This window comes from Phascolarctos cinereus, unplaced genomic scaffold (genome assembly GCF_003287225.1).
Source record: "Phascolarctos cinereus isolate Bilbo 61053 unplaced genomic scaffold, phaCin_HiC Scaffold_4;HRSCAF=312, whole genome shotgun sequence".
NCBI lineage: Eukaryota > Metazoa > Chordata > Mammalia > Diprotodontia > Phascolarctidae > Phascolarctos > Phascolarctos cinereus.
The window spans coordinates 180,056,620-180,080,537 of NW_027555847.1; the positions used below are offsets into that span (position 1 = coordinate 180,056,620).

Below are 23,918 nucleotides of genomic sequence, written 5' to 3' on the forward strand. Positions count from 1 at the left end.
CTTCAAGTCTAGCACTACCCCATGCTGCCTCTCAGTGTAATGTCAATGAGGGTGGAAATTGATCACAGGCAGGTGGAAATTAGTTCTCAGGATAACAGGAAAAAGACAAGATACACAAAGAGTTGGGAGGAGAATTCATAGCAATGAGAAAGACAGTAGTACAGCTTAAACACATATAATGAGAATAGTATCGATTTTTCCCTCTCTGAGTTTCTCTGTGCAGGATCATTTTCACCACACGGATTTTTTATGCTGAATGAATCATATTTGTTAAATCAATTTAACAGCAAACAGACTGTTAAATCAATTTAACAGCAAACCTACAAAGTTTAAATGAGACATAACTCTTGCCCTCATAAAGCTTACAGTCTGTTACTCTATTATATGGTTAATAACTCCCATTAATTAAGGAAACCTCAAGATTTACAAAATGCTTTTCTTAAACAATAACCCTAAAAAGTAGGCAAAATGTGAATTGCTATACCTATTTTAAAGATAAGGTAGCAGAGTCTCAGAGAGATTAAGCAACCTGCTGAAGGCTATACAACTATTAACTATAAGGGACTGGATTCAAACCCAGGTCTTTCCTGGCTCCAAGCCTGATGTTCTTTTCACCATACATCACAGTATTACAGATTCCTATAATATAAAATACTACATGTTGAGTGGATATGGTTGATACAAATAAATTTCTATGAGATATGTGGTTGGAGGGCTGGGACAGGATAAGGTGGGGATCATGACCCAATGAAGAGACCCAGGGGCTTCTTGTAGAGCATGGCATTTGAGGCTATGCTCTTAACAAAATGTTCATTTGTTATGGAGAAGTTGTTATTATGAATTCTTCTTTAATACATACTAGTTAAGTGTAGGGGTTTATGTCGTAAGGTATAATTTTATCCTTCTCCAAATATTGATGATGGGCAGCTATGTGGCACAGTGGATAGAGTACCAGCCCTGGAGTCAGGAGGACCTGAGTTCAAATTTGTCCTCAGACACTTACTAGCTGTGTCACCCTAGGCATGTCACTTAACACTGTTTGTCTCAGTTTCCTCATCTGCAAAATTAGTTGGAGAAAGAAAAGGCAAACCACTCCTGTATCTTTGCCAAGAAAAGCCCAAATGGGGTCACAGAGAATCATATATGACGAAATGACTCAACAACGACAACAGATATTGATGAAATGTGTTTTCTTCAGCCATGTGCATTCTAATATAACATCTGGCCTTCATCAACATACTTTTTTTCCCCTCTCAGAGCCACTTTAGATGGTTTCACTTGATTACAAATTTTGAAGAATGCCAAATTCTTTCCACTGATTAAGGAACAAATCTCCAACTTTTTTTTTTTAATTTAGAAGCAATACTAGAGCAGCTCTAGGAAGCCAGGGGTTAACCTGTGGAATTTAGAAACACTTAATGCAAAGTAGTGACCAAATCCACACTCCTCTTTCCTGTCCCATGATTTTCTTAGAGACCTAGTGGTCCATTGGGAAGCTTGCCTGAAAAGACCTGATAAAACAACCAAATAGGGATTGAGTTGCCTTTGAAAGTGACAATGCAAAAACTATTGATTTGGTTCTTCCTGGGTTTGATCTATTCTTTATCCAGCACAACAGAAAACTGCTTGATCACAAGCATGAAAGAAGAAAAACACACCCAATTCTCTTATCCCCAAGAGGAAAGAGATGGACTGGCACAAGGGCTGCTGCAGTTTGGCATTGTGTTTAGGGAGCAGGTAAGGCAAAGCAAACAGCAAATCTGCCACATGTTTCAACAGCTGGATGCTTTTGACCGCTCTTTGGCTGAGCTGTTGAAACAAGTCAGCCGACAGGAGAGACTGAGGATTTGCCTGAAGCAGAGAGCTAGGCAGCTTGAGAGGAGGGATGGAGATCTTTATCAGCTGCTTGCTAGGCTCAAGAATGAACTTGTCCGAGGAATGAAATATAGAGAAAGCTTTGACAAGAACCTAGAGTTGCTAGAGCAAAAGATTGAAGATGCCTTGTTCTATAAGGCAGGTGGGAATACCTTGACGAATGTGACTGACGTTATGGTAAGAAATTTGGGGGGAATCTGTGATTTCATCAGTATGGGAAGCTCCTAGGATGGAAACATCCTCTATCAATGCAGATCAACAACTGTCCTGCAACTTGTAGTTTTAGAGAGTTTAAGGAATTTGCCCTGGGTATTTATCCAGTATGTTTCAAAGGTAGGAACTCAGGTCTTTTTGGCTCCAAGGTTATGCTGCCTCTCAGTATAGTAGGCATGCTAATATTTCAAAAGCTATAATCAACACAATTTTAATACGCTGTGAAAGAGCCCTATAGAGGTACTTCTAGAGTTATTCTGTTCAGAAAAGAAGAATTGTAGGTAGAGTAAATTAATTTTCAGTTATTCAGTTATAAATTAAATTGTGATTAAATTATATGGAACATCTGTTAAGTATCTATTTGAGAGTGAGATTTTGGTTGGTAAAGAGACTTATTTTTTTTAAAGAGGACCTATGATTTAATTTAAGAACACAAGATGCAGAAACTCCACCTGACTAAAGCAGGTCTATACTTGCCCTACAAACTTGAGAGTCTCGGGAGAGTTGAAAGGAGCCCTGAGAGGTTAAATAATTTGCTCATGGTCACGCAGTCAGTAAATGAGAGAGGCAAGATTTGAATCCATGTCTTTTTGACTCCGAGGCCAACCCTCTATCCTCTACAGAATACTGCTTCTTTAAACAGATATTATTCCATCATAATGCCATCTAAGCCATCTTTGTGCTATTCTTTTTTCAGGAATGCTTCTAATGCTTTTCTTTCATTGAATATCCACCTTTTTTTTTTCATTGATCATGAGGCTCAGATTTACAGGGTATGTGATTTTGGGCTGTATTTTGACTGCCTTTGCTTTTTGGAATATAGTATTCTATTCCTTTCTATGGTTTCTTGTAGGTGAAGTTTACTTTTGTGTTATTTGAATTTCTTTTCCTTTATATTTGAAGATTGTTGTTCAGTCTTGTCTGACTTACGACCCCATTTGTAGTTTTCTTGGCAAAGATATTGGAGTGGTTTGCCATTTCCTTCTCCAGCTCATTTTACAGATGAGGAAACTGAGGCAAACAGAGTTAAGTGACTTGCCCAGGGTCACCCAGTATTCCTGTCTGAATAAGTGTCTGAGGCTGGATTTGAACTCAGGAAAATGAGTCTTCCTGACTATAGCTCTCTCTCTCTCTCTCTCTCTCTCTCTCTCTCTCTCTCTCTCTCTCTCTTTCACTCTCTCTTAGTTTCTCTCTCTCCTACTCACACATACATTAATATATAGATATATACATATATCAATAAGCATTTATTAATAGATTATATGTAATGGTACACAAATATATATCATATACGTATATACACACCCATCTATGCTTATATGCAAACACAGAAAAATGCATTTATATGTATATATGAGATTGTTTAGAACCAATTATTCTCTTTCATGTTAAATAAAAATTGTGATGAGACAGGTTTAATTGCTATAGGAGACCTTACTGTGGAATTGTGAGACACTGGAAGATATTACACAGGTAGGTGATGATGGAATCTCCTTTTCTGGAAAAATTAATAAAATGGTAGACAAATATTTTCCTGGGCAGATTAAGTGAGAAAGAGGTAGGTTTTGACCCATATCTTGAAAGATAGTTAGATTTTGGATGGTCAGATGGGGAGATGAGGAAAGAGGCATAATAGGAGCAAAGGTAAAGACAGCTGGCTGAGTAGATAGGAATTTCTTTACTTGGCACACTTTTCAAGAGTATGAACGTAGGCTTTCTCTTATACTGTAATTCTTATGTCTTGGGCTGTGAGTGTTTTATTTGTAGACTTTGGGGATATGTTTCTGGTGGGCCTTAGGCTAAAGTAATTGTGTTATTGATTAAAGACAGTGGAGCACACAAGTCATCTACAAATGAGAGAAATCCTATTTATGGAAAACTATCAGTTTTTTCACATAACCATAGGCTCACTCTAACTATTTTGGCTGTTTCAAAGCCACCGTTTGTTTTTCTCTCCAGTCTCTTTTGCAAACACAAAGTGTGAGAATAAACAAGATTTTTGCAGATGTGGAAATTCAGCAAGATCAACTAAGTGAACGAGATGCTTTAATTCAAAAATTACTGAAAAAGGTTGGTGGAGCTTAACAATAAAAAATTAACATAATAAATAATAAAAATAAATAATAATAAAAGTAAAAAATAAAGGAATCTTAGGCTTTTTGGGGTAGATAAGCAATTTTAGGGGTCATCCATGCCATCTTATAATCTTTGGTAGCTGGTTTTCATGGCACCAGAATCAACATCAAGTAAATGAAAATCTATCATTTATGATATGATATCAAATTAAAGCAAACCTGAATGCACTACTTCATACACAATAACGAAACACACTAGGGCTGTAAGGGGCCTTAGAGAAGAAGCTGAGGCCTATTAGAGAGGTAACAGTCTCACCTTGATTCCCCACCCCCAACCCCCTGAGGCAATTGGGGTTAACTGACTTGCCCAGGGTCACACAGCTAGTGAGTATCATGTATCTGAGGCCAGATTTGAACTCAGGTCCTCCTATCCACTGCACCACCTAGCTGCCCAGTCTCACCTCTCTTCAAGTCATTTTACACACACACACACACCACACACACACACACACACACACACACAGAGCTGTGGAAATAATCCTCCTAAGGAACAAGTCTAACCATATCACTCACTTCTCAGCTCAAAACCTTTCAGTGGCTCCCTGCTGCCAAAGAATAAAATACCAACTCCTTTACCTGTATTTAAGGCCCTCCCCAATCTGCCCCCTCTCCAATAGTTACCAATCTAGTCTTGTTTCATATAATTTCCTTTACAAATTCTGCATTTCAAACAAATTGGAGGGGCAGCTAGGTGGGACAGTGGATAGAGCACTGGCACTGGATTCAGGAGGACCTGAGTTCAAATCTGGCCTCAGACACATAATACTTACTAGCTGTGTGACCCTGGGCAAGTCACTTAACCCTAGTGCCTAGCCAATAAAAAAAAACCCCAACAAAACCAAATTGGACTATGAGCCATTACCCAAACTTGATATTCCATTTCCCACCTCCATGCCTAGAATGCACTGCCTTCTCATGTCCACCTTTCAGAGTTCTTGTCTTCCTTCAATTCAATTTAATAAATTGTAGACAAATTGGGCAGGTAGATAAATTGTAGACCTGTGGGCAGGTCAAGTGATACAAAGAAGTGGGTCTCGACTCATTCCTTAAAGGATTTTGGATATAGAGATGGGGAGGGGTACAACATGAACAAAAATACAGAGATCTGGCCCAGCAGATATGAATTTCTTTACTTGGCACACTTTTCAAGAGGACAAAAATAGACTTTCTCTTATATTATTTGTTTTATTATTGTCTTGTTTTAATTGCTGACCTCAGGGATATGTTACTGTTGGGGCTGTACAGCTCAGGGAGCGCCTTCTCCATACCCCCAACCCCAACTCAGTTGATAATGTTTTCTCCTTCTTTAATATGGTGCTTATTTTTGTACATGTTATATCTCTTCCTGTAGAAAATAAGCTCCTCGAAGGCAGAGATCTTTTCTTTTTGTCTAGAAAGACAATCCAAGTGCTGTCCTAGCACTTAGATCAGTGCCTTATATATAGTAGGTGGTTAATATATGTTTGTTGAATTGAACTGAACTGGAGCTCAAAGTCACATGGCAAGGTAGGGGCAGAGCTGGGACAACACTGCCTTATAGGATGATTTTCTACATAACTACAATATACTGTCCAATTCTACAATTTCTTGTAACATAATTGGGATGAGCATTGGCTGATAATACACTTCCAGTCCACTAGGAAGTCAAAACCAAGGTGAAATGGACTTGGAAGTCCTAATAGGTTTCCTTAGGCCTGGAATCAGGAAGCCCTGAGCTCGAATCCAGCCTTAGAAACTTACTAGCTGTGTAACCTTGGGCAAGTCACTTAACCTCTGTTTGCCTTATTTTCCTCAGCTGTAAAATGTGTATCATAATAGCATCTATTCCCACAGTTGTTGTGAGGATCAAATGAAATAATATTTGTGAAAGCACTTAGTATAGTTCCTGAGGCATAATAGGTACTATATATGCTTATTCCCGTCCTTTCCCTTCCCCTAGTACTTGGGAACCCTGTTTCAGTTTAAAGTGAAAACATACTTGACAAATATGTGTAAATATTTTTTAAAAAAATATCCAGAGAAAGAACTGATAAATAGAAGTATGTGTAGCATAATTTTATATACATATCTATTTGTTCCTAATGGTAGCCACCTGGGCGGGGGGGGGAAGAGGGAAGAAAAAAAGAAAAAAAAGAAATTTACATGATAATTTTGTTGTATAATTGAAAGGAAAAGCAAGTTGTGCATAGTAGATTTACAGTTTTGTGTGCATTTACCTTTTTTTAAAATTATACTATGTTATGAAATTGATTGTTTTATTCCATAAATTAAAAATGTTATTAATAAATTAAAATAAAACAAAAATATTGAGTTATTTTACTCTATAGAAATTTTTCAATATATAGCTCAGCACCCATTTTAACAAAGAAAAATAATTAAGCCAAACTGATGGAAAATTTATATACTTTGACATTGTATAAAACATCCTGCACCCGTAGCCACCCACTCTCTACTATGAGGAATCAAGTGTGCTTCATGATCTGTTCTCCTGGACCAAAGCTGGTCATTGCATTTAATTTGAGTTCAACTGCTTTCTAGTGTTGTTTTTGATTACAATATTACATGCCATTTCAATGTGTAATAAACTTTTTTTTTACATTTTCTTCTACACTCTAGGCAAGATGCAAAAGCAAACTCACTAAGCACTCAAGGAACAATGAAGATGAGAAGAACATGTCTGAAGTTTAGGAGAAAGAGAGGCCTCTATCTTTGTGTATTGTCCTACCCTAAATAGTTTGAGTAGATTTTAATAAAGCAATGGTCCCTGATGGGAGCAGCAACTTGTCTTTCAATAAATGTCTGCTCAGTGCACTGAAATATTTTTGCAAAAATGTAGTCCTTGTATTCTGGGCAGCATTGATATCTGTTATTCATAAAATTCCAGGGGATTTAAAGACCAAATACTATGAGCATATATTTTAATGCACCTTAACAACCCAATATTTTCCCCAAATGCTACTTAAAAAAAACTTCCTGAAACTGAAATTATTTAGAACAAACCCAGAAACTTTTAAAAACTACATTTTTTAGGGCATTTGAAGACAAAAATCTCTGCTTTGTTTGGCTTCTCAGTTGATGCACTACAATTTGAATGTCATTTTATGTGACTTTATATAACACTACTATTAATGATAATAATTTCTATCTTTTGAATCCTTCATCTACACTTTCTAAATATGCACTCATTAAATAACAATACCCTATGTAATATTTATTGAGTGCCTTTCATCATAGACACTCCACATGCTGAGCTCATTACCACGTCAATCCTGGTGACATTGCCATGAGGTAGGTAAAGGTTTTGCTGAAAGTTAGATCTCAGAAAAAAATCATTCTGCCCATTGAATATTGTTGAGCCTCAAGAGGGAGGCAAAAATTGCTCGGTTTTAGGAAGGACTTGGAGATTTCTTTAAAATCCACTTAGCTATTTCAAGAAAAGTCAATTCATTTTAAGTTTAAAGGAATCGATCATTAATGGGAAGAAAGAAGGTGTGAATAGTTTTTATCACAATCCGCTTCCCATTCAGTGGATTCCTATGGGAAGGGCTAGGATATTAGTTGACTTTTGGTGCATAGTGTGATTTAAAGAGCTCCAGGAAGGGTGTCTTGTCCCTAGATATCTCTCCTGTATTTTTAGGCAACTATCTCAGACTATAAGTTGCAGAGTAGGTCTGGATCTGCCTTGGTAGGAGTTTATTCACTGGGTATTCCCTGAAACAATTAAATCACAGGTCTGATCCAAAACATTATATTGTGAATAATTCCAATAATGAAGAGATTCATTCATTTTAAAGAGATTAACAAATATCCTGATTTAAAATATGAATACCTCCAGAAGACATTAAGGAGACTATTAGTCACAATACATAGTGTGATTTTTTTTTAAAAAAGCTCCTTTCTTCCTAAAACTAGCTGAGATTTATGGGCACTGTTGAAACAGGGGTTTTAAAAAAGAGTGGTGGGGGGGCAACTAGGTGATGCAGTGAATAGAGCTCTGGCCTTGGAGTCAAGAGGACCTGAGTTCAAATCCAGCCTCGACACATAACATTCACTAGCTGTGTGACCTTGGCCAAGTCACTTAACCCTGATCGCCCCATCAACCCCCCCCCAAAAAAAGGATGGTGGGAGAACAGAGGAGAATGGGCTAATTATGAAGCGGAGGACACTGTACATAGAAGAGTAACCCTGGGTAGGTTTGGATGTCCCAGGGGAAGTTTCTTTTAAACAAGAAAGTTCTGAGTGGTTGGGGAGGGGAAGTTTCAGCAGGTGAGAAAGAGAAAATGATGAAGAAAGGACAGGTAGAGACAAACTTCTACTGTATTTTTACTAGAGATGACCTTGTCCATAAGGATTCCTATATTTGCTACAATAAACAGACAGAAAAAGGCCTAGGGTCCATTCTAAGTATGGTATTTCTCCTTTTTTAAAGTCTGAAGTTTTTAAAAAGTACTTAGATTTGTTCAATTATTTAAATCAATGGATCAGTAGGTACTGTTAAAGAACTTTAGTACTCTAATTTCAATAAATTTAGAGAACACCTTAGCAGGCCAAGTGGAACATTTCCGTGCTACCCTCTTTTCTCAGCAATCCAATAACCAAAGAAGACTTATCCATCTCTAATGCTCTCAAACTTTAATTAAACTGGTAAAAAAAAAAATTGCATGCAAACATTTCTCTCCTTAAAAAAAGTGTTAAATCATTACAGGTCATGTGAGCAACAATACAGAGGACTAAATATTTCTCTGATCCCCACAACCTTTCAAACCTCTCCAAAATAGAAATTACACTTTTAATGCTATACCAATCCAATTACCAGGGAGATATTTTACAGGACTTGATAAAACAATAGCAAAATTAATTTGGAGAAACAAAAGATCTAGAATATCAAGGGAAGTGACAAAAAGAAGTAAAGATGAAGAAAGCATAGCCCTTCCAGTCCCCAAACTGTATTATAAAGCAGCAATCATGAAAGCTATCTGGTATTGGTTAAAGAATAGAGGTAGATCAATGGAACAGAAGGAGATTCTGAAAAAAATAGAACTCAATAACTCAGTGTTTGATAAAGGGGAAAACATAAATTACTTAGGGAAAAAGCTCTCTATTTGATTAAAACTGCTGGGAAAACTGGAAAGCAGTCTTGGCAGAAATTATGGTTAGACTAACATTCTATACCATACTCCACAATACATTCTAAATGGATATTTGACCTTAATATTAAAGATTATATTATTTTTAAAAAATTAGAAGTGAAACAGATCATATATTTCTCATAGCTATGGGTAGGAGATATAGTTTTAACCAGTAGGAGATAGAGGCAATTATAAAAGATAAAATAGATAACTTTGATTACTTGAAACAGAAAAGCTTCTGCACAGACAATATTATTGCATCTAAGATAAGGGAAGTGGTTAAACAGGAAAAAATATTTGTATCAAATTTCTCTAATAAGGGTTTGATATCCAGATATACAAATAATTAATAAATATTTATAAAATTAATAGCCATTCCCCATAGATAGTCAAAGGATATAAACAAACAGTTCTCAAAGAAGAGCCGCAAGTGTTCACAACCACATGAAAAAATGCTCCAACTCACTAATGATAAAAGTAAATCAGAACAATAGGTTTCACCCCACACATTGCAAATTTTGTAAAAATGACCCCAAATGGTAACATTCAACTTTGAGGGGTTTGTGGAAAGACAGGAACACTAATTCATTGCTGATGAAACCATGAAATAGTACAACCATTTTGGAAATCAACTTGAAATTGTGCAAATAAAGTGACTAAAAGGTCCATATCCTCTGAACTAGAGATTCCATTACTAAGCACATACCCCAGGAAGCCATTGATAAGAAAAAAGTCCCCACATACTCCAAAATATTTATGGCAGCACTTTATGAGAGCTAAGAATTAGAAACAATGAATGTAACTCCCCCAGGGTGTGGGTCTGGATGAATGAACTTAGTTTGGACTGGAAAATGCCTAGAGGTGGGTGTTTTCTGAGTCAGAACTAATCCTAGAAATTCAAAGTATTTCCTAAGGAGTCCGTGCCCGCCTTGGAAGAACTTAAGTCTATTGAGTAACATTTTACTTAATAATGTAAGAAATAACTTCCTAATAATTAAAGTTACCCCAAAGTAGAATGGTCTGCCTTGGGAGTTCGAGGGCTTCCCTGCCCCTTCTCCACTCTCTAAATCATTAGAGGTCTTGAAGTAAAGGCTGGACAACCTCTTCTTGAAAGATATTGTAGGGAATATCTTATAGAGGTATATGCAACACTAAACGGCTACATAGTTCCCTTCTAAGCCAAATATTCTGTAAAATCCCTAAGCTATATCTAGAGAGCGTCAGAATCCCTGGGGATTTCCCCAAACTGTGCTGAGCCCACAAGGTTTTTCAGACTGTTCACAGTGTAAAACAGATACCCAAGGCCATTCAATCTCCTTCATCCTTGCTCTCATTTAAATGAGAGCCTCTTGATTTTGCTTGAGGGTCTTGGAAGGCCCCAAGCTATGCCAAAGGGTTTCCTCTGCAGGCTAATGATATCAAACACCCCAACATTGTTTCCCAGAAGCCTTTAAAAATGAGGCAGCGTGGCATAGTGAATGTGGAGTTAGGAAGACTTGGGTTCAAATAATACCTCAGAGTTGTATGGCCCTAGGAAAGTCACTTAAAATTCTCCATGCCTCAGTTTCCTCATCTTTAAAATAAGGAGGTTGGACTTGAAGGATCTTTAGGGTTCTTTCCAGCTTTAAATCTATGATTCTACCTTGAAGGACCCTCAAGGGTTTTCTCCCCAGTATCTTCCCAAACTATTCATTGTTTGGGACGCATGGGGTGTGGGTGGCAGTTCTTTTCCTAAACCTATTAAGAAATTGGCACGTGAAGCCAAGTCTAGGCAATACAGGAGGCAGTCCTGCCAACATCCAGCCACAAACATTTTAAATCCTGTGTTTTTTTTTCCTTTGCTGAGATAGGCTTAAAAAAAATTCCCTGCGGGGTTAAATATCTTGAAGGTCAACTAAGGGTTGAACTGATTTTGTCTGCAGGCGGCAAACTAAGTTGTTGCTGCCTAGTAACCATGCCAGCAGAGTGGGAGGTTGAGCAGGGAAAGTACATTTGAAAGCAGCCTTTTGCCCCTGGTTTCTGGTAGTTTTGAACATCCCTAGCCTGAAGTTGTCTACTTTTATTGTTGGCTCCAACTGGAGTTTGACATGGCCCCCAGAAGAGGAATAACACGAGTCCCTGTCTATGTGGAGGACAGTAGAACAGAACAGGAAAACCTCTTCAGGAAAGGGGAGGCTCCCTTCCTCTTGGCTTCATTGTCATTCTCTACTGAGGGGCTTATCACTGTTTAAGCCTACACTTCTGGCTATTTTCAAGGAAGATCTATGAGTATCTTATTTGCTTTCTTATTTAAAAAAAATCACAAGGAAGGTACTATATTTCAAAACAAATAACTCCCCCTCAATTTTGCCATAAAACAGCAAAAAATAAGAACAGGTTTTTGGAGATGGATTTCTGTGGCCACAGAGAAGTTTTCTGAGCCAAGTTGTGTGAATTTCTGGGAAATGAAGTCTCAGACAGACAGAACTGTGGTTTCTCCACCCCGCTCTCCAACTTAGGGAGGACAAGGGCTTTAGATGCCACGTGATCATGATCATACGGTGGCCAGAGGAGAGGGTTAGGTGAATTGCCCTTCTCCCTCACTCCCCAATACTTACTCCAACAGGCGAGTTGAAGGAGGAGAGGGAGCTAGAAGCCTTCTTCTTTTTAATTAATATCCACTGCGCCACCTAGCTGCCCCTATTGAGCTCAATATTAATAATAATAATAACAATACGTTAATTGCTCCCAAACTGTGTATTATGGAAGGCAGCATGGTAGAATGGAAGGATTTAGAGGGGGAAAGACCTATATTCAAATCCCTCCCTGTCACTTATTATGTGTATGACCTGGGGCAAGTCATTTAGCCTCTCTGTATCTCCGTTTCCTAATCTATAAAATTAGGGGATTGGATCAGATAATCCCCAAATTCCTATCCAGCTTTGTCAAGATTCTATGAGAGTAATTTGGTGGCATGGTGGAGAGAGTGCTGAAATTGAAATCAGAAACACTGGAGTTCAAATTCTGCCTCAGACGCTAGCTATGTACGTGATCTTGGGTAAATTACCTGACCGCTCTGTGCATCAGCTTCCTGATTGTAAAATGAGGAGGGGATTAGACTTGATGCCTTCTACTTTCTGTCCCAGATCTAAATCTATGATTTATGACCTCCAAGGCATGGTAGGCCCTAAATTCTATATCTCCCATCCTCCCAATTTCCTTACTATTTATGGAAGCATCTTTTTAAAGAGCCTGCAGTTGCAGAACACCATCCATACACCAATCATTTATTACAGGCAGCAATTTATCTTGAGCCTTACTCCTTTCTCTCTCTCTCTCTCTCTCTCTCTCTCTCTCTCTCTCTCTCTCTCTCTCTCTCTCTCTCTCCTTCTCTCTCTCTCCATCACCCTTTCTCACTTTGCTACACCTTCGCCTCACCCTCCTTCACCAAACCATCAACCATAAAAAAGTGCTTGGGAACTACTTAGCTATGGTGACCCATCTGTGTTGTACTCAATTAGGTAAACTTTAAAAGCTTAAAAAGAGATAGAAAGAGGGTAGAGCGAAGGCTTCTGGGGTTCTCAAAGACTATGAGGAAATTCTGCACTTGTGAAATAGGCAGCTGAGATCTTTGGGTACAATATGTGAGGTTCACAGTACTGGTCACCACAACTGAAAAGGCTACCTGTGACCAGCAATAGAGTGTCTGGATCACCATGTCTTCATGTGCAAGTTGGGCCTTGGATTAGATGGCTTTAAAAATAACAACAGAGGCAGGTAGGTGGTATAGTGGATAGAGTACTGGTCCTTGAGTCAGGAGGACCTAAATTCAAATCCAGCCTCAGACACTTGACACTTACTACCTGTGTGACCCCGGGCGAGTCACTTAATCCCATTGCCTAGCCCCCAAACAACAACAACATAAAAATGAAATTCTTCTTGCTTTCTAGGAGCTCCATTTCCATTTTGGCTCAATTAAATTAATTAAATATTGTTACACCTGTTAAGTAAATCCATCGAACTAACAGAATGTTAGGCTCATAAGGTTCTGAATATAATTTTCTAAGTGAAGCCTCACCTGGAGACTAGGGACATGTAAAGCGTTTGCATTATTAGATTGTAAACTCCTTCAGGGCAGGCACTGGTTTTGCCTTTCCTTATATGCCACACACTTAGCCCCACTGTCTGGCCTGTGGGGTACTTAATAAATGCTTGCTGATCTAACTTGACTTGAAAGAGGATAATGAAAGAATGACATAACAAGCCATTCAAAGATGATTTAATTACTTAACTGGGAACCTAAATTACTAAATTAAGGAATCGTAAAAACCCAATCTAGATGAAGGTGGGGTCTAGAGTGTGATTTGACCTAGGACTTCCTAGCTTCTGGTAATTTATGGATTATTTTGCTAGTGACAATATAGTATCAGAACTATTATTAGGAATATTTCACCTATAGCAAAAACAATTTGGCAGGAGAGGAGATAGTTGGAGGCAGCAGAGCAGAGGGCAGTCAGACTGTAGGCACAATCACCAAGAGGAGACAGTCTGACCCTTGCACCCAAGTGGTTGTAGCCCTATCAGAAAGACAGGATAGCAATAGGATTCTGGAGGGTGGGGTGAAGTGGAGGGGCTGGTCGCACAGTACTGGCCAGTGGAGATTCAGGAGGCAATGATGCTGACTCCTTTAATAAAATCTTGCTCACCTTGCATTAGTGACAGCTATGAATAGCACTAATGATAATGCTACAGGAGTATCTAAATAAGATTAATTTCTTTAGCTGTGTTGGTTATTCATTAGAGACACAGTGAGAAGAAGCTGCTTAAATATTGCTTGTATCTTCTTCCTCATTTTTAAACATTCTCTACTACAGAGTAACTAGTTCATAGGAAAAAACCAAGTGATTAGAATTTGCAACACTCATCCTTGGGGAGTTTACATTCTGAGCAAATCTGTTTAATAAAATGTTAAATGAAACTAATTACAGCAAAGGTAACTCTAAAGAGTTGGGATACAGGAAAGTACAAAGAGTTAAACATCACTATGAGACCTGTTGCAAGAATACAAAAGATTTCTGGAGAGGTAGGGTCAAGGGTATGCCAAGATCTTGCCATGAAAATGAGGAGAGGTAAGGAGATGATAGAAAAGCCAGGGTCAGAGAGAAGTGAGAGAAAAAAGAAAAAGAAAGAAAAAATTCAAACAATTTAAAAAAATGATTCCAAGATCCCTGGTCTGCAGAGGCAAATTAATTAAAGCTTGTGCTAATGGAGGAGTCAGAGATAAAGGTGAAAAATACAGCCTAAGGCTACTGAGTTTGTTAAGGTCTCCTTCCTTTATAAAAATATCAGACATGGAATATAGGGCAAGTTTGTCCATGTGATGCTTAAGAATGTTAATCTCCACAGGAAGGCAAATGAAATGTAAATCTGTTAATAGGATTAAGAAAAATATCTGCTTCCTAAATGAGAAAGGATTGAGAGAGTATTTTGGAAAAGCTTTTAAACTATTCTCTGAACTTGAAAAGGAAAGATATCCCCACCCCCTCCCAGACTCAAACAAGGCACTAATGAAACTGTATCTGTAGGATGAAGTGGATTTAGGAATCAGGAGACCTGGCTTTGAATTCTGATTCTGCCATTTGCTAGATGTGTGACTTTGGCCAGGTAATTTACTGTCTCTCAGCTTTAATTTTCTCATCTGTCAAATGGGGAGTATATATGCATGTATGTATGAATGTACATGTGTATGTATATATGTAGATGTATACATATGTCAACCATTATTATTAATACACAGGGGTTTTCAGCATATTTTGATATGAAAGCTGCACTTCTATTGAAAAATAAATGAAAATTTCTATTGGCTAAAGATAGAATCTAAAAAGCCCTTACATGCTATCAGTTAATGGGCTCCTGAATTGAGTTCTCCCAAGGTTATGACCTTGTTCCTCTTCTTTCTCTAAACTGAAGGGGTTCTTAACTTGGAATCTCTGAATTTGTTTTAAAAAATATTTTGGTAACCAAACTTCATTATAACCAGTTTCCTTCATAATTTTATGCATTTAAAAACGTTATTCGGGATCCCAAGAGGTCCATGGGCTTCACCAGCCTGCCAAAGGAGTCTATGACATTAAAAAAGAAAATACTTAACTCCTGATCTAGAGTCTCTCTTTTTGGATGTCATTGACTTCCATGGCTTCAATTATAGAATGTCTATGAGAATAACTCCCAAACCCATTACCTCCTGCTCCAATCCAAACGTCTTCTGGGGCATCTTGTCTGTCTCCTCAAATATTACACCAAAAATTTAATATGTACAAAAGCAAACTCATTACCTTCACCTTCTAAACCTGCTCTTCCTGATTTCCTTATGCTTATTTGACTGCATTGTTGTTGAGTCCTTTTTCAGTCGTGTCCAACTCTTCATGACCCCATTTTTGGGGTTTTCTTGGCAAAGATACTGGAGTGGTTTGCCATTTCTTTCTCTAGCTTATTTTACAGATGAAGAACTAAGGCAAACAGGGTGCAGTGACTTGTCTAGAGTCACAGAGCTAGTAAGTATGTCTGAGGTTGGATTTGAACTCTTGTCTTCCTGACTCCAGGGCCAGTGCTCCATTCACTGTGCCATCTAGCTGCCCATTTGATCGAATTACCTAGGCTCAAAATCCCAAAATCCTCTTCCTTCTTCCTTACCCTGACGATCAATCAATGTCTTGTTGATTTCCCTCCTTTTCCTTCTAACCCCTGTCTACTCTAGCTCAGGTCCTCATTTATTCTCACTTGCAATAATGTAATAGATTTTCCTACTTCTAAACAATTTTCTCTCTAAGTCCTCCTTTTCCTTCTAATCCCTGTCTACTCTAGCTCAGGTCCTCATTTATTCTCACTTGCAATAATGTAATAGATTTTCCTACTTCTAAACAATTTTCTCTCTAAGTCAGGGGTTCTTAACCTTTTTTTAGGTCAATGTGAAGCCTAAGGACCTGTTCTCAGAATAATGTTTTTAAATACATAAAACACATAGGATTACAAAGGAAACCACTGATCAAAACTGTTTAGAAATATTAAAACAATAACAACAATACCAGTTCACAGACTTTGGGAAAAGAATCTCTGCTTTAATCTACCTATATGTAGGACTTGTCACTTTGGAATGTCAAGCAAACCTTTGGTCTTCCTCCTTCCTCCCACTGCTGGCGGAAGGACGAGGCTGTGTCAAGGAGGATTGATTGGCTTGGGAAACAGGAAGAGTCATCCTCTAGTAGGCTTTCAAAGGAAGGACTCTGTCCTGAGCACATATTTGTCCAGAAGTGGTTGGGGCACAGGCTCAGTACTCCATGGGATAAGCTTTGGTGAGGGGTGGGGCAATGCTGCTCTTTATCCCCACTGCATATCCTACATACAGCTACCACAAGCGTTATTCTAAAGGACATGAATTGCTTACATCAGTTTACTGCTCAAACAACTTCAGTTGTTTAGGTAATGTATTAAGGGGCAGAATTAGAACCCAGGGTACTCTAACTCCAGAGCTAGTACTCTTTCCATTTTACCCAAAATGACGTTATATAGTTAGTTATAGTGTTATATAGCTAATATGTAACTCCTTAAGGGTTTAAACCTTGATCCCTTGACTCTAAATTCAGTTTTCTTCCCCTTCATACCACTGTGACAGAAATAGATTATTTTTTAGCAGATAAAGATAAAAGAAAAATGTGAATGAAAAAATTTCCCCCCTTGCCATCACAAGGTATATTTCTCAGTTCTTTTTCTTGGGATCACCTCTAGTAAAAAGGATTCAATCTATGAGCTCATTCATTATTAAATGTTGGAAGGGGGCAGAGAGAAGGGTTTTGGCAAAGTCATGAAGCTCTCCAAATGTTACAGGAAACTTCTCTCCCCTACTCAGTTTTCCTTGGTCCTTTGTTTTCTGGGGGCAGGTGACACAGAGAGACTGATACATCAGTAGCAGTCTTCTAGCAACCAAAAACACTCTGGGTGTGGGCCTGTATAAATCCAAAATTGGACAAACTCTGCCCTCAAGTGGCTAAACAATATACTCATATAACTGCAGAATAAGCTGCTATCGAGGCTACTGTCACTGTTCTGGGAGCTTTGTTAACTCCTGAATTTCTTTATTTTGGGGGTCTAACAGCAGGATATCTGAGGGTAGAATGCTAGCCAAGTACTCTGCCCATCTGTAGGGAACGTCAGGGAAGCTGGATTATATTCTTAGCTTTATTATTCATCATAGGATCACCAGGGGATGAGTTTAGAGCTGGAAGAAACCTCAGAGACCACCTCATCCAGTCTCCTTCTTTTACAGACAAACAACCTGAAGCTAAGGGAATTCCCACTATATCCAAGGTGACTGCTCTAGTTCACACAGGTAGCATGTGGCTGAGCCAGGATTTGAACCTGTGTCCTCTGACTCCAACTCTAATACTTTCCCCATTATTCCAAAAAGTATCTGTTGGTAAAATGATGCAAGGAATTTAAGATACCTGAATTCAGCGTACATGGCTCCCCTGCCAAACAGATTTTGTTCTCTTAGCTAGAAATAAAAGTAAATTTAGAACCTAAACTGGTCTAAATTCTCCACTTTGTTTTCCCATTGGGTGTTCTTGGGAAGTCAATCAATCTCAGTTTTATTGCACTATGCAGTGTTCAGCTTATTTTCTAGCCTAGACAGACATTATATATTTGCTGTTCAGTTATTTTTCAGTCATACCTGACTCCTTGTGACCCATTTTGGGGTTTTCTTGGCAAAGGTACCAGAAGAATTTGCTATTTCTTTCTCCAGTTCATTTTACAGATGAGGAAACTGAGGCAAACAGGGTTAAGTGACTTGCCCAGGGTCACACAGCTAGTAAGTGTCCAAGGCCAAATTTGATGAATTTTCCTGACTCCAGGCCACTGTGCCACCTAGCTACCCTATGCATGCCCACGCACGCGCGCGTGCACACACACACACACACACACACACACACACAATGTACATGTTGTTTTTTTGATAGGACAAGACCCATGATTTCATTGGTATAGGGAACTCCTGAAGAAGACTTTCCTCCTACCAATATAAACGGCATCTGTTTTGTAAACTACTAGTTTTAAAGCATTGCCTGGAGATGCTGAGAAGTTAAATGACTTGGCCAGGGTCAGGTCTTCCTAACTCTAAGGCCAGTTCTCTATCCTCTATACCGTGTTGCTTCCCATTAAATGAATACTGTTTGTCATGTTCATAGTATAAATGAAGATAATGATTTTTACCCTTTTGATAACCTGAAGGGTTTTATTAATGATAATGGCTATTTATATAGCATTTTGGAGCAGCTAGATGGTACAGTGGACAGAGAGCACTTAACCTTCTTTTCCTTAGTTCCTTATCTGTAAAATGAGCTGGAGAAGGAAATGGCAAACTAAATGCTAAGAAAACCCCAAATGGGGTCATGAAGAGTCAGACATGACTGAAATGGCTGAACAACAATGATAATATAGCACTTTAAAATATGCAAATACGTTGTTTTATTGGAACCTCGTAAGCATGAGATAGATATCACAGGTATTATTATCCTAATTTACTATTACTATATTAATATATTACTAATAAATTACTAATATTACTATTACTAATAAACCACTAATATTGCTATATTAATATATTACTATTACTATGTTAACATATATTACTATTACTATATTAATATATATTACTGATGCTACTACTATTATTATTGTTCTATTTACATGTGAAGAAACTGAATCCGTGAAAGGATAAGTGATGTCTTATGGTCACATAGAAAGTAACTGTCAGAAGTAGGACTGGAACCCAAATTTTTCTTGACTCCATGTCCAGCACCCCATCAAAAAATTGGCCATAGTGTTGTTGTTTTTTTCAGTTGTGTCACACTCTTCACAATCCCATTTAGGGTTTTCTTTTTTGGGGGGGAGCAAAGATACTGGAACGGTCTGCCATTTCCTTCTCTAGCTCATTTTATGAGAACCCATCAGTTGGGGAATGGCTGAACCAATTATGGCAAATGAATGTAGTGGGATATTTTTGCGCTATAAGAGCCAACGGACATGAAGATTTCAAAGAGACTTGGGAAGAATTGTATGAGCTGATAAAGAGCAAATGTGAGCAGAACCAAAAGAACAATTTACAAAATGACCACCATAATGTAAAGGAAAACAACATTAAAAGACTTCAGAATTCTGATTGATACAGTTAAAAGTTGAACTCAGACGAGTGACAGTAAAAGAAATTTCCCCCCTCTTAACAGAGATGTGATCGACTATAAGTCAATCAATCAGTAAATGTTTAATTAAGCAACTGCTACACACGAAGCATTGTGCTAGGTATGGGGGCTGGGGATAGAAGGGAATACAAAACATGGCTAATTATTGGTAGGTTTTACTTAACTATACTTCTTTGTTCTATGGGGGCAGGGGCAGGGAAGGTGGAGGAGTCGTTGGGAAATGTCTCTCAATAGTGAAATAATCAATATTACTGATGGGGGAATATCTCCAATAATGCCACAATCGATCCACGCTTATTTACCTACTTTGACTCTTGTCCGGTTCTCCCATAACTTTTCACTCGCAGTTTTGGAGCCTCACCTAGTGTTCTCTGAATACTGAGAATACCAGCAAAAGTTGCTGGCTGTCCAGGGGTTATTCCTTTCTTTCACCACATGATCAGCCCATTTTCTTTCCAGACAGTTCATTTCTTTAGTAATAACTTCTATGATGCTTCTCCTTCATGGTTTTCCATTTGTGACACAGCTTGCTTATGCCCACTACATGCCTCTCCATGGGATGATAGATTTAGAGCTTGAAGGGAACTCTAAAGTTATCAAATTCAAATCTTTGATTTTATAAATGAGAGAACTGAGTCTCACTGAGGTTGAATGACTTGTCCAATGTTATATGCATAGTAATTAGCAGAGCTGTGTTTTGAGCTAAGATCCTCTGACTTCAAACTCATTATTCTATCTACTTTATTATGCTGCCTTCCTTGCCCTTTGGGTAATCCTTAGCATCATTATTTTTTTGGAGACTGTAGCATTTCATGACTCACAGTCATACAACACCCCTAGAAGAATATTGGCATTAAAAAGATGGACCTTTGTCTTAGAGAGAAGCTTAGGATCACTAAAAGAATTTTGAAATTTCCCAAAGGTGATTCAACCTGCTCTGCTCTGACAGTTCTGGTCCAACTTCTTGGCCATTTGCAGTATCTGTCCAACATACACACACACACACACACACACACACACACACACACACAATTTATACAGATAAGTGTTATAAGCCATCTGCCTAACTTTTTACCACAGTCCAGATAACAGCCATTCTTCATTCAGTTAACTAATCCAATATGGATAATTAGGCTATCCTTTTGGATAATTACTGATCTCATTCAGAAACTGAGTAATGTTCAATGACTTGATACAATCACAACAATGTCATTTAAAATCAGAATATTCTGAGGGATCTCATTATCTACAGGGAAACCCGTTTAGGTTGGACTCTACACTGATTTCCTCCATGACAATGATGAACACCTTTGGTGGGCATACATATCTGTTCTATGCCTTGATGATTATTTTTTTAAAGAGATTATTTATTTTTTAACATTCTTTTTTTTTTAAAAAATTGAGTTCCGAATTCTCTCCTTCCTTCCCTCCTTCCCCTCTCATACCCATTGAGAAAGCAACCAATGTAATATCAATTACATATGTGAAATCATGCAAAGCATTTCCATATTGGCCGTGTTTGCTTGATTATTAATGATCACAGGACCACCAAACAGGGATTTTCTATTGTTATATCTTTCAAAGAAGAGAATGTAATTTTAAAAAGTCATTTTGTTGGAGGAAAGGCTTCAAGGTAGTGTTTTTCTTTTATAAATCAAATGCTTTTTTTTTATAGTTGGAAAAACCTGATATAGTGCAATACTGCATTTGTCAATCACATGATAGTAAAAATGTGGTCTATTATATAGCATTCCTTACAAATTGTTCCCTTCTTAAATGCTTATTAAGGATTCCCTTAATGCATGAGTAGATTATCCTCATAAAAATTTTATATGGATGGGAAAGTAGGCATGGGGTCAGTAGTTATTCATATTTTCTTAGTCACTTTTTTTTGTTAGAAATAAAGCTTGAGATTTCCCCCCTGTTCCTGTAATATTCTCCCCTCCTTACATACCTTAAGAATTGATTTCTTTTTTTCTTTTTTTCTTTTTTTGGCTAGGCAATGTGGTTAAGTAACTTGCCCAGGGTCACACAGCTAGTAAGTGTTATGTGTCTGAGGCCGGATTTGAACTCTGGTCCTCCTGAATCCAGGGCCGGTGCTCTATCCACTGTGCCACCTAGCTGCCCCGAGAATTGATTTCTTAATGGTCTCAAAACCATGTTGCCTCCAGCACAGCCCTCCTCTGTATATGAAAGGTCTATTCTAGTTGATTTTCCTGTATTTGTTTACTTCATTGCCATTTCCATAGCCTCTTTATGCATATTTAGAACTGTGATATTAGAGTCCAGATATAGTGGCTCCATTGCTCTTGATACTGAAAAGAATTTGTTATAAAATCTTTGCAGATCTGTTTCATCTTTCCTCTGTTTGTTATCCTTCCGGTTTCATCCCTAAATGCTCTTGGGATTACTTTGTTCAACTGGGTCTCTCTCTAAACATTCCTCTCCCTGTTCCCCCATGGATTCTTTAAACTGATTTTTCCCTCCTCTATTTTCAGTTGTTTTACAAGGCGATGTTGCTCTTCTACCATTCTTCTTGGCCCCCCGCCTACTTTTTGGTGAGGCAATCAGGGTTAAGTGACTTTCCCAGGGTCACATAGCTAGTAAGTGTCTGAGGCCGGATTTGAACTCAGTCCTCCTGACTCCCTCGGAGCTCTATCCACTGTGCAACCTTGCTGCCCCACAGTTTTCTTTTTGACTGCCATATTTTGTCACCTAGCAAGTTAGTCAAGTATTTTCCAACTAAGGCACTTTTTAGACTTTTATGATCCTGCTATAGCAATTGATTTACATTGAATAAACTTGTTATAAAATTAGAAAAGGCAGTGATGTAAGAAAGTATCAATAAAATATTTACTTTTTAAAAATAAAACCCAATGTTTACAGTATGGATCATAACATTTTGGTCATCCTCAAAAAAAAATTTATTGATTCCATCTGTCTCTACATTGCAGTTATTTCTAGACCTCCCTCTCTCTTTCTGAATCAAACCTTTCCTTGTTAACGAAGAAAAATAATTAAGCAAAAATGCCATAATTGGTTGTCTTCTAGGCACCATAAATACTTAAGACATTGTTAATTTCATGACCAATCATTCTGCAGAAACAGCTCTCTCCAAAGTTACCAGTGATCTCTTTCCTCAATCCTCATCTTTCTTGACCTCTCTGTATCATTTCAAAATGTTGATACAGATACTCTCTCCTCCCTAGGTTTGTATGGCACTACTCTCCTCTAGTTCTTCTTCTTCTATCTACCTGACTGCTGCTTAGTCTTCTTTGCTGGCTCTTTTAATCTGCTTGATATGTTTGAAAGTAATCACCCACAGCACAGAAATACAGAGTAGAAGTATTAAGTGGAATTAAGGCATACTATTTACCATTTTACACATTTACACATGGTGTTATATATAGTATAGCACCTTCCAGCATAACATGTGGTGAGAATTATACTTGTGTAAGAAATAAGCTAAGTGTTATACTGGCACACTACCATGATTTAGCTTTCCGATTTTAAGTCACACATGTCACTGCGCACTTTGTACACAGAAAGCAATTGCATTCTATAGGAAAAAATAGTCGGCATTTTATTAAGTGCTTTAAAGTTTCTAAAGCATTTTATATGCATTAGCTCATCTAAACCTCAAGGAAATGGAGCTTCAAAAAATGTTTTCATTTGACCAGAGGCAGAGGGGTAAAATGGAGAGAGTACCAGATTTGGAGTTAGGAAGACCTGGGTTCATATACCAAGTAAGTCACTTAATAGCTGTGCCCTCAGATACCTCTGACCCTAGATATGCCCTGTCCTGCGCCTTCTTCTTTTTTCATTCTCTGTATACCAAAGGTTCTTATCTTGGGGTCAGTGAAGTTGTCTTAAAAATATTTTTAGGGGCAGCTAGGTGGCGCAGTGGGTAGAGCATCAGCTCTGGAGTCAGGAGGACCTGAGTTCAAATCCAGCCTCAAACATTTGATACTTACTAGCTGTGTGACCCTGGGCAAGTCATTTAACCCCAACTGCCTGACCAAAAAACAAACAAAAACATTTTTTTTTATAATTATATCTAAATCCAACTGATTTCCTTTCTAATTCAATGTATTTTACACATTTAAAAATATTATTCTGAGATAGGCTTCACCAGACTGCCAAAGGGATTCATAATACAAAAAAAAGTCAAGAACACTTGCTGTATGCTAACTTGGTGATCTGATCAGTTCCCGCAAATTTAATTGTCATCTCTAGGCAGATCTACATATCTCCTAGCTCTACCTCTCCAATCTTGGCCTCTCTCCTGAACTATAATCCCACAGTACAAACTGCCTTTTGTATATCTTGAA

At 38.0% G+C, this 23,918-nt stretch overlaps 2 protein-coding genes across 4 annotated transcripts in view; one reads left to right on the plus strand and one right to left on the minus strand.

Moving 5' to 3' along the window:
- DOCK8 (dedicator of cytokinesis 8) overlaps positions 1–23,918 on the minus strand; it is a 312,720-nt gene that overhangs the window by 116,885 nt on the left and 171,917 nt on the right. The window lies entirely within an intron of this gene.
- On the plus strand, positions 1,476–6,960 carry LOC110218820 (angiopoietin-related protein 3-like). The gene is made up of 3 exons (XM_021001793.2): positions 1,476–2,052; positions 4,048–4,158; positions 6,840–6,960. Exons 1-3 carry the CDS (start codon positions 1,558–1,560, stop codon positions 6,909–6,911), a joined length of 678 nt encoding a protein of 225 aa, XP_020857452.1. The 5' UTR covers positions 1,476–1,557; the 3' UTR covers positions 6,912–6,960.

Bases quoted from the DNA above. Each gene is read 5' to 3' on its own strand.
- LOC110218820 (XM_021001793.2), top strand. From the start codon at position 1,558: ATGCAAAAACTATTGATTTGGTTCTTCCTGGGTTTGATCTATTCTTTA. The intron at 2,053-4,047 runs GTAAGAAATTTG...TTTTCTCTCCAG, and splicing joins CGAATGTGACTGACGTTATG to TCTCTTTTGCAAACACAAAG. The intron at 4,159-6,839 runs GTTGGTGGAGCT...TCTACACTCTAG, and splicing joins TTCAAAAATTACTGAAAAAG to GCAAGATGCAAAAGCAAACT.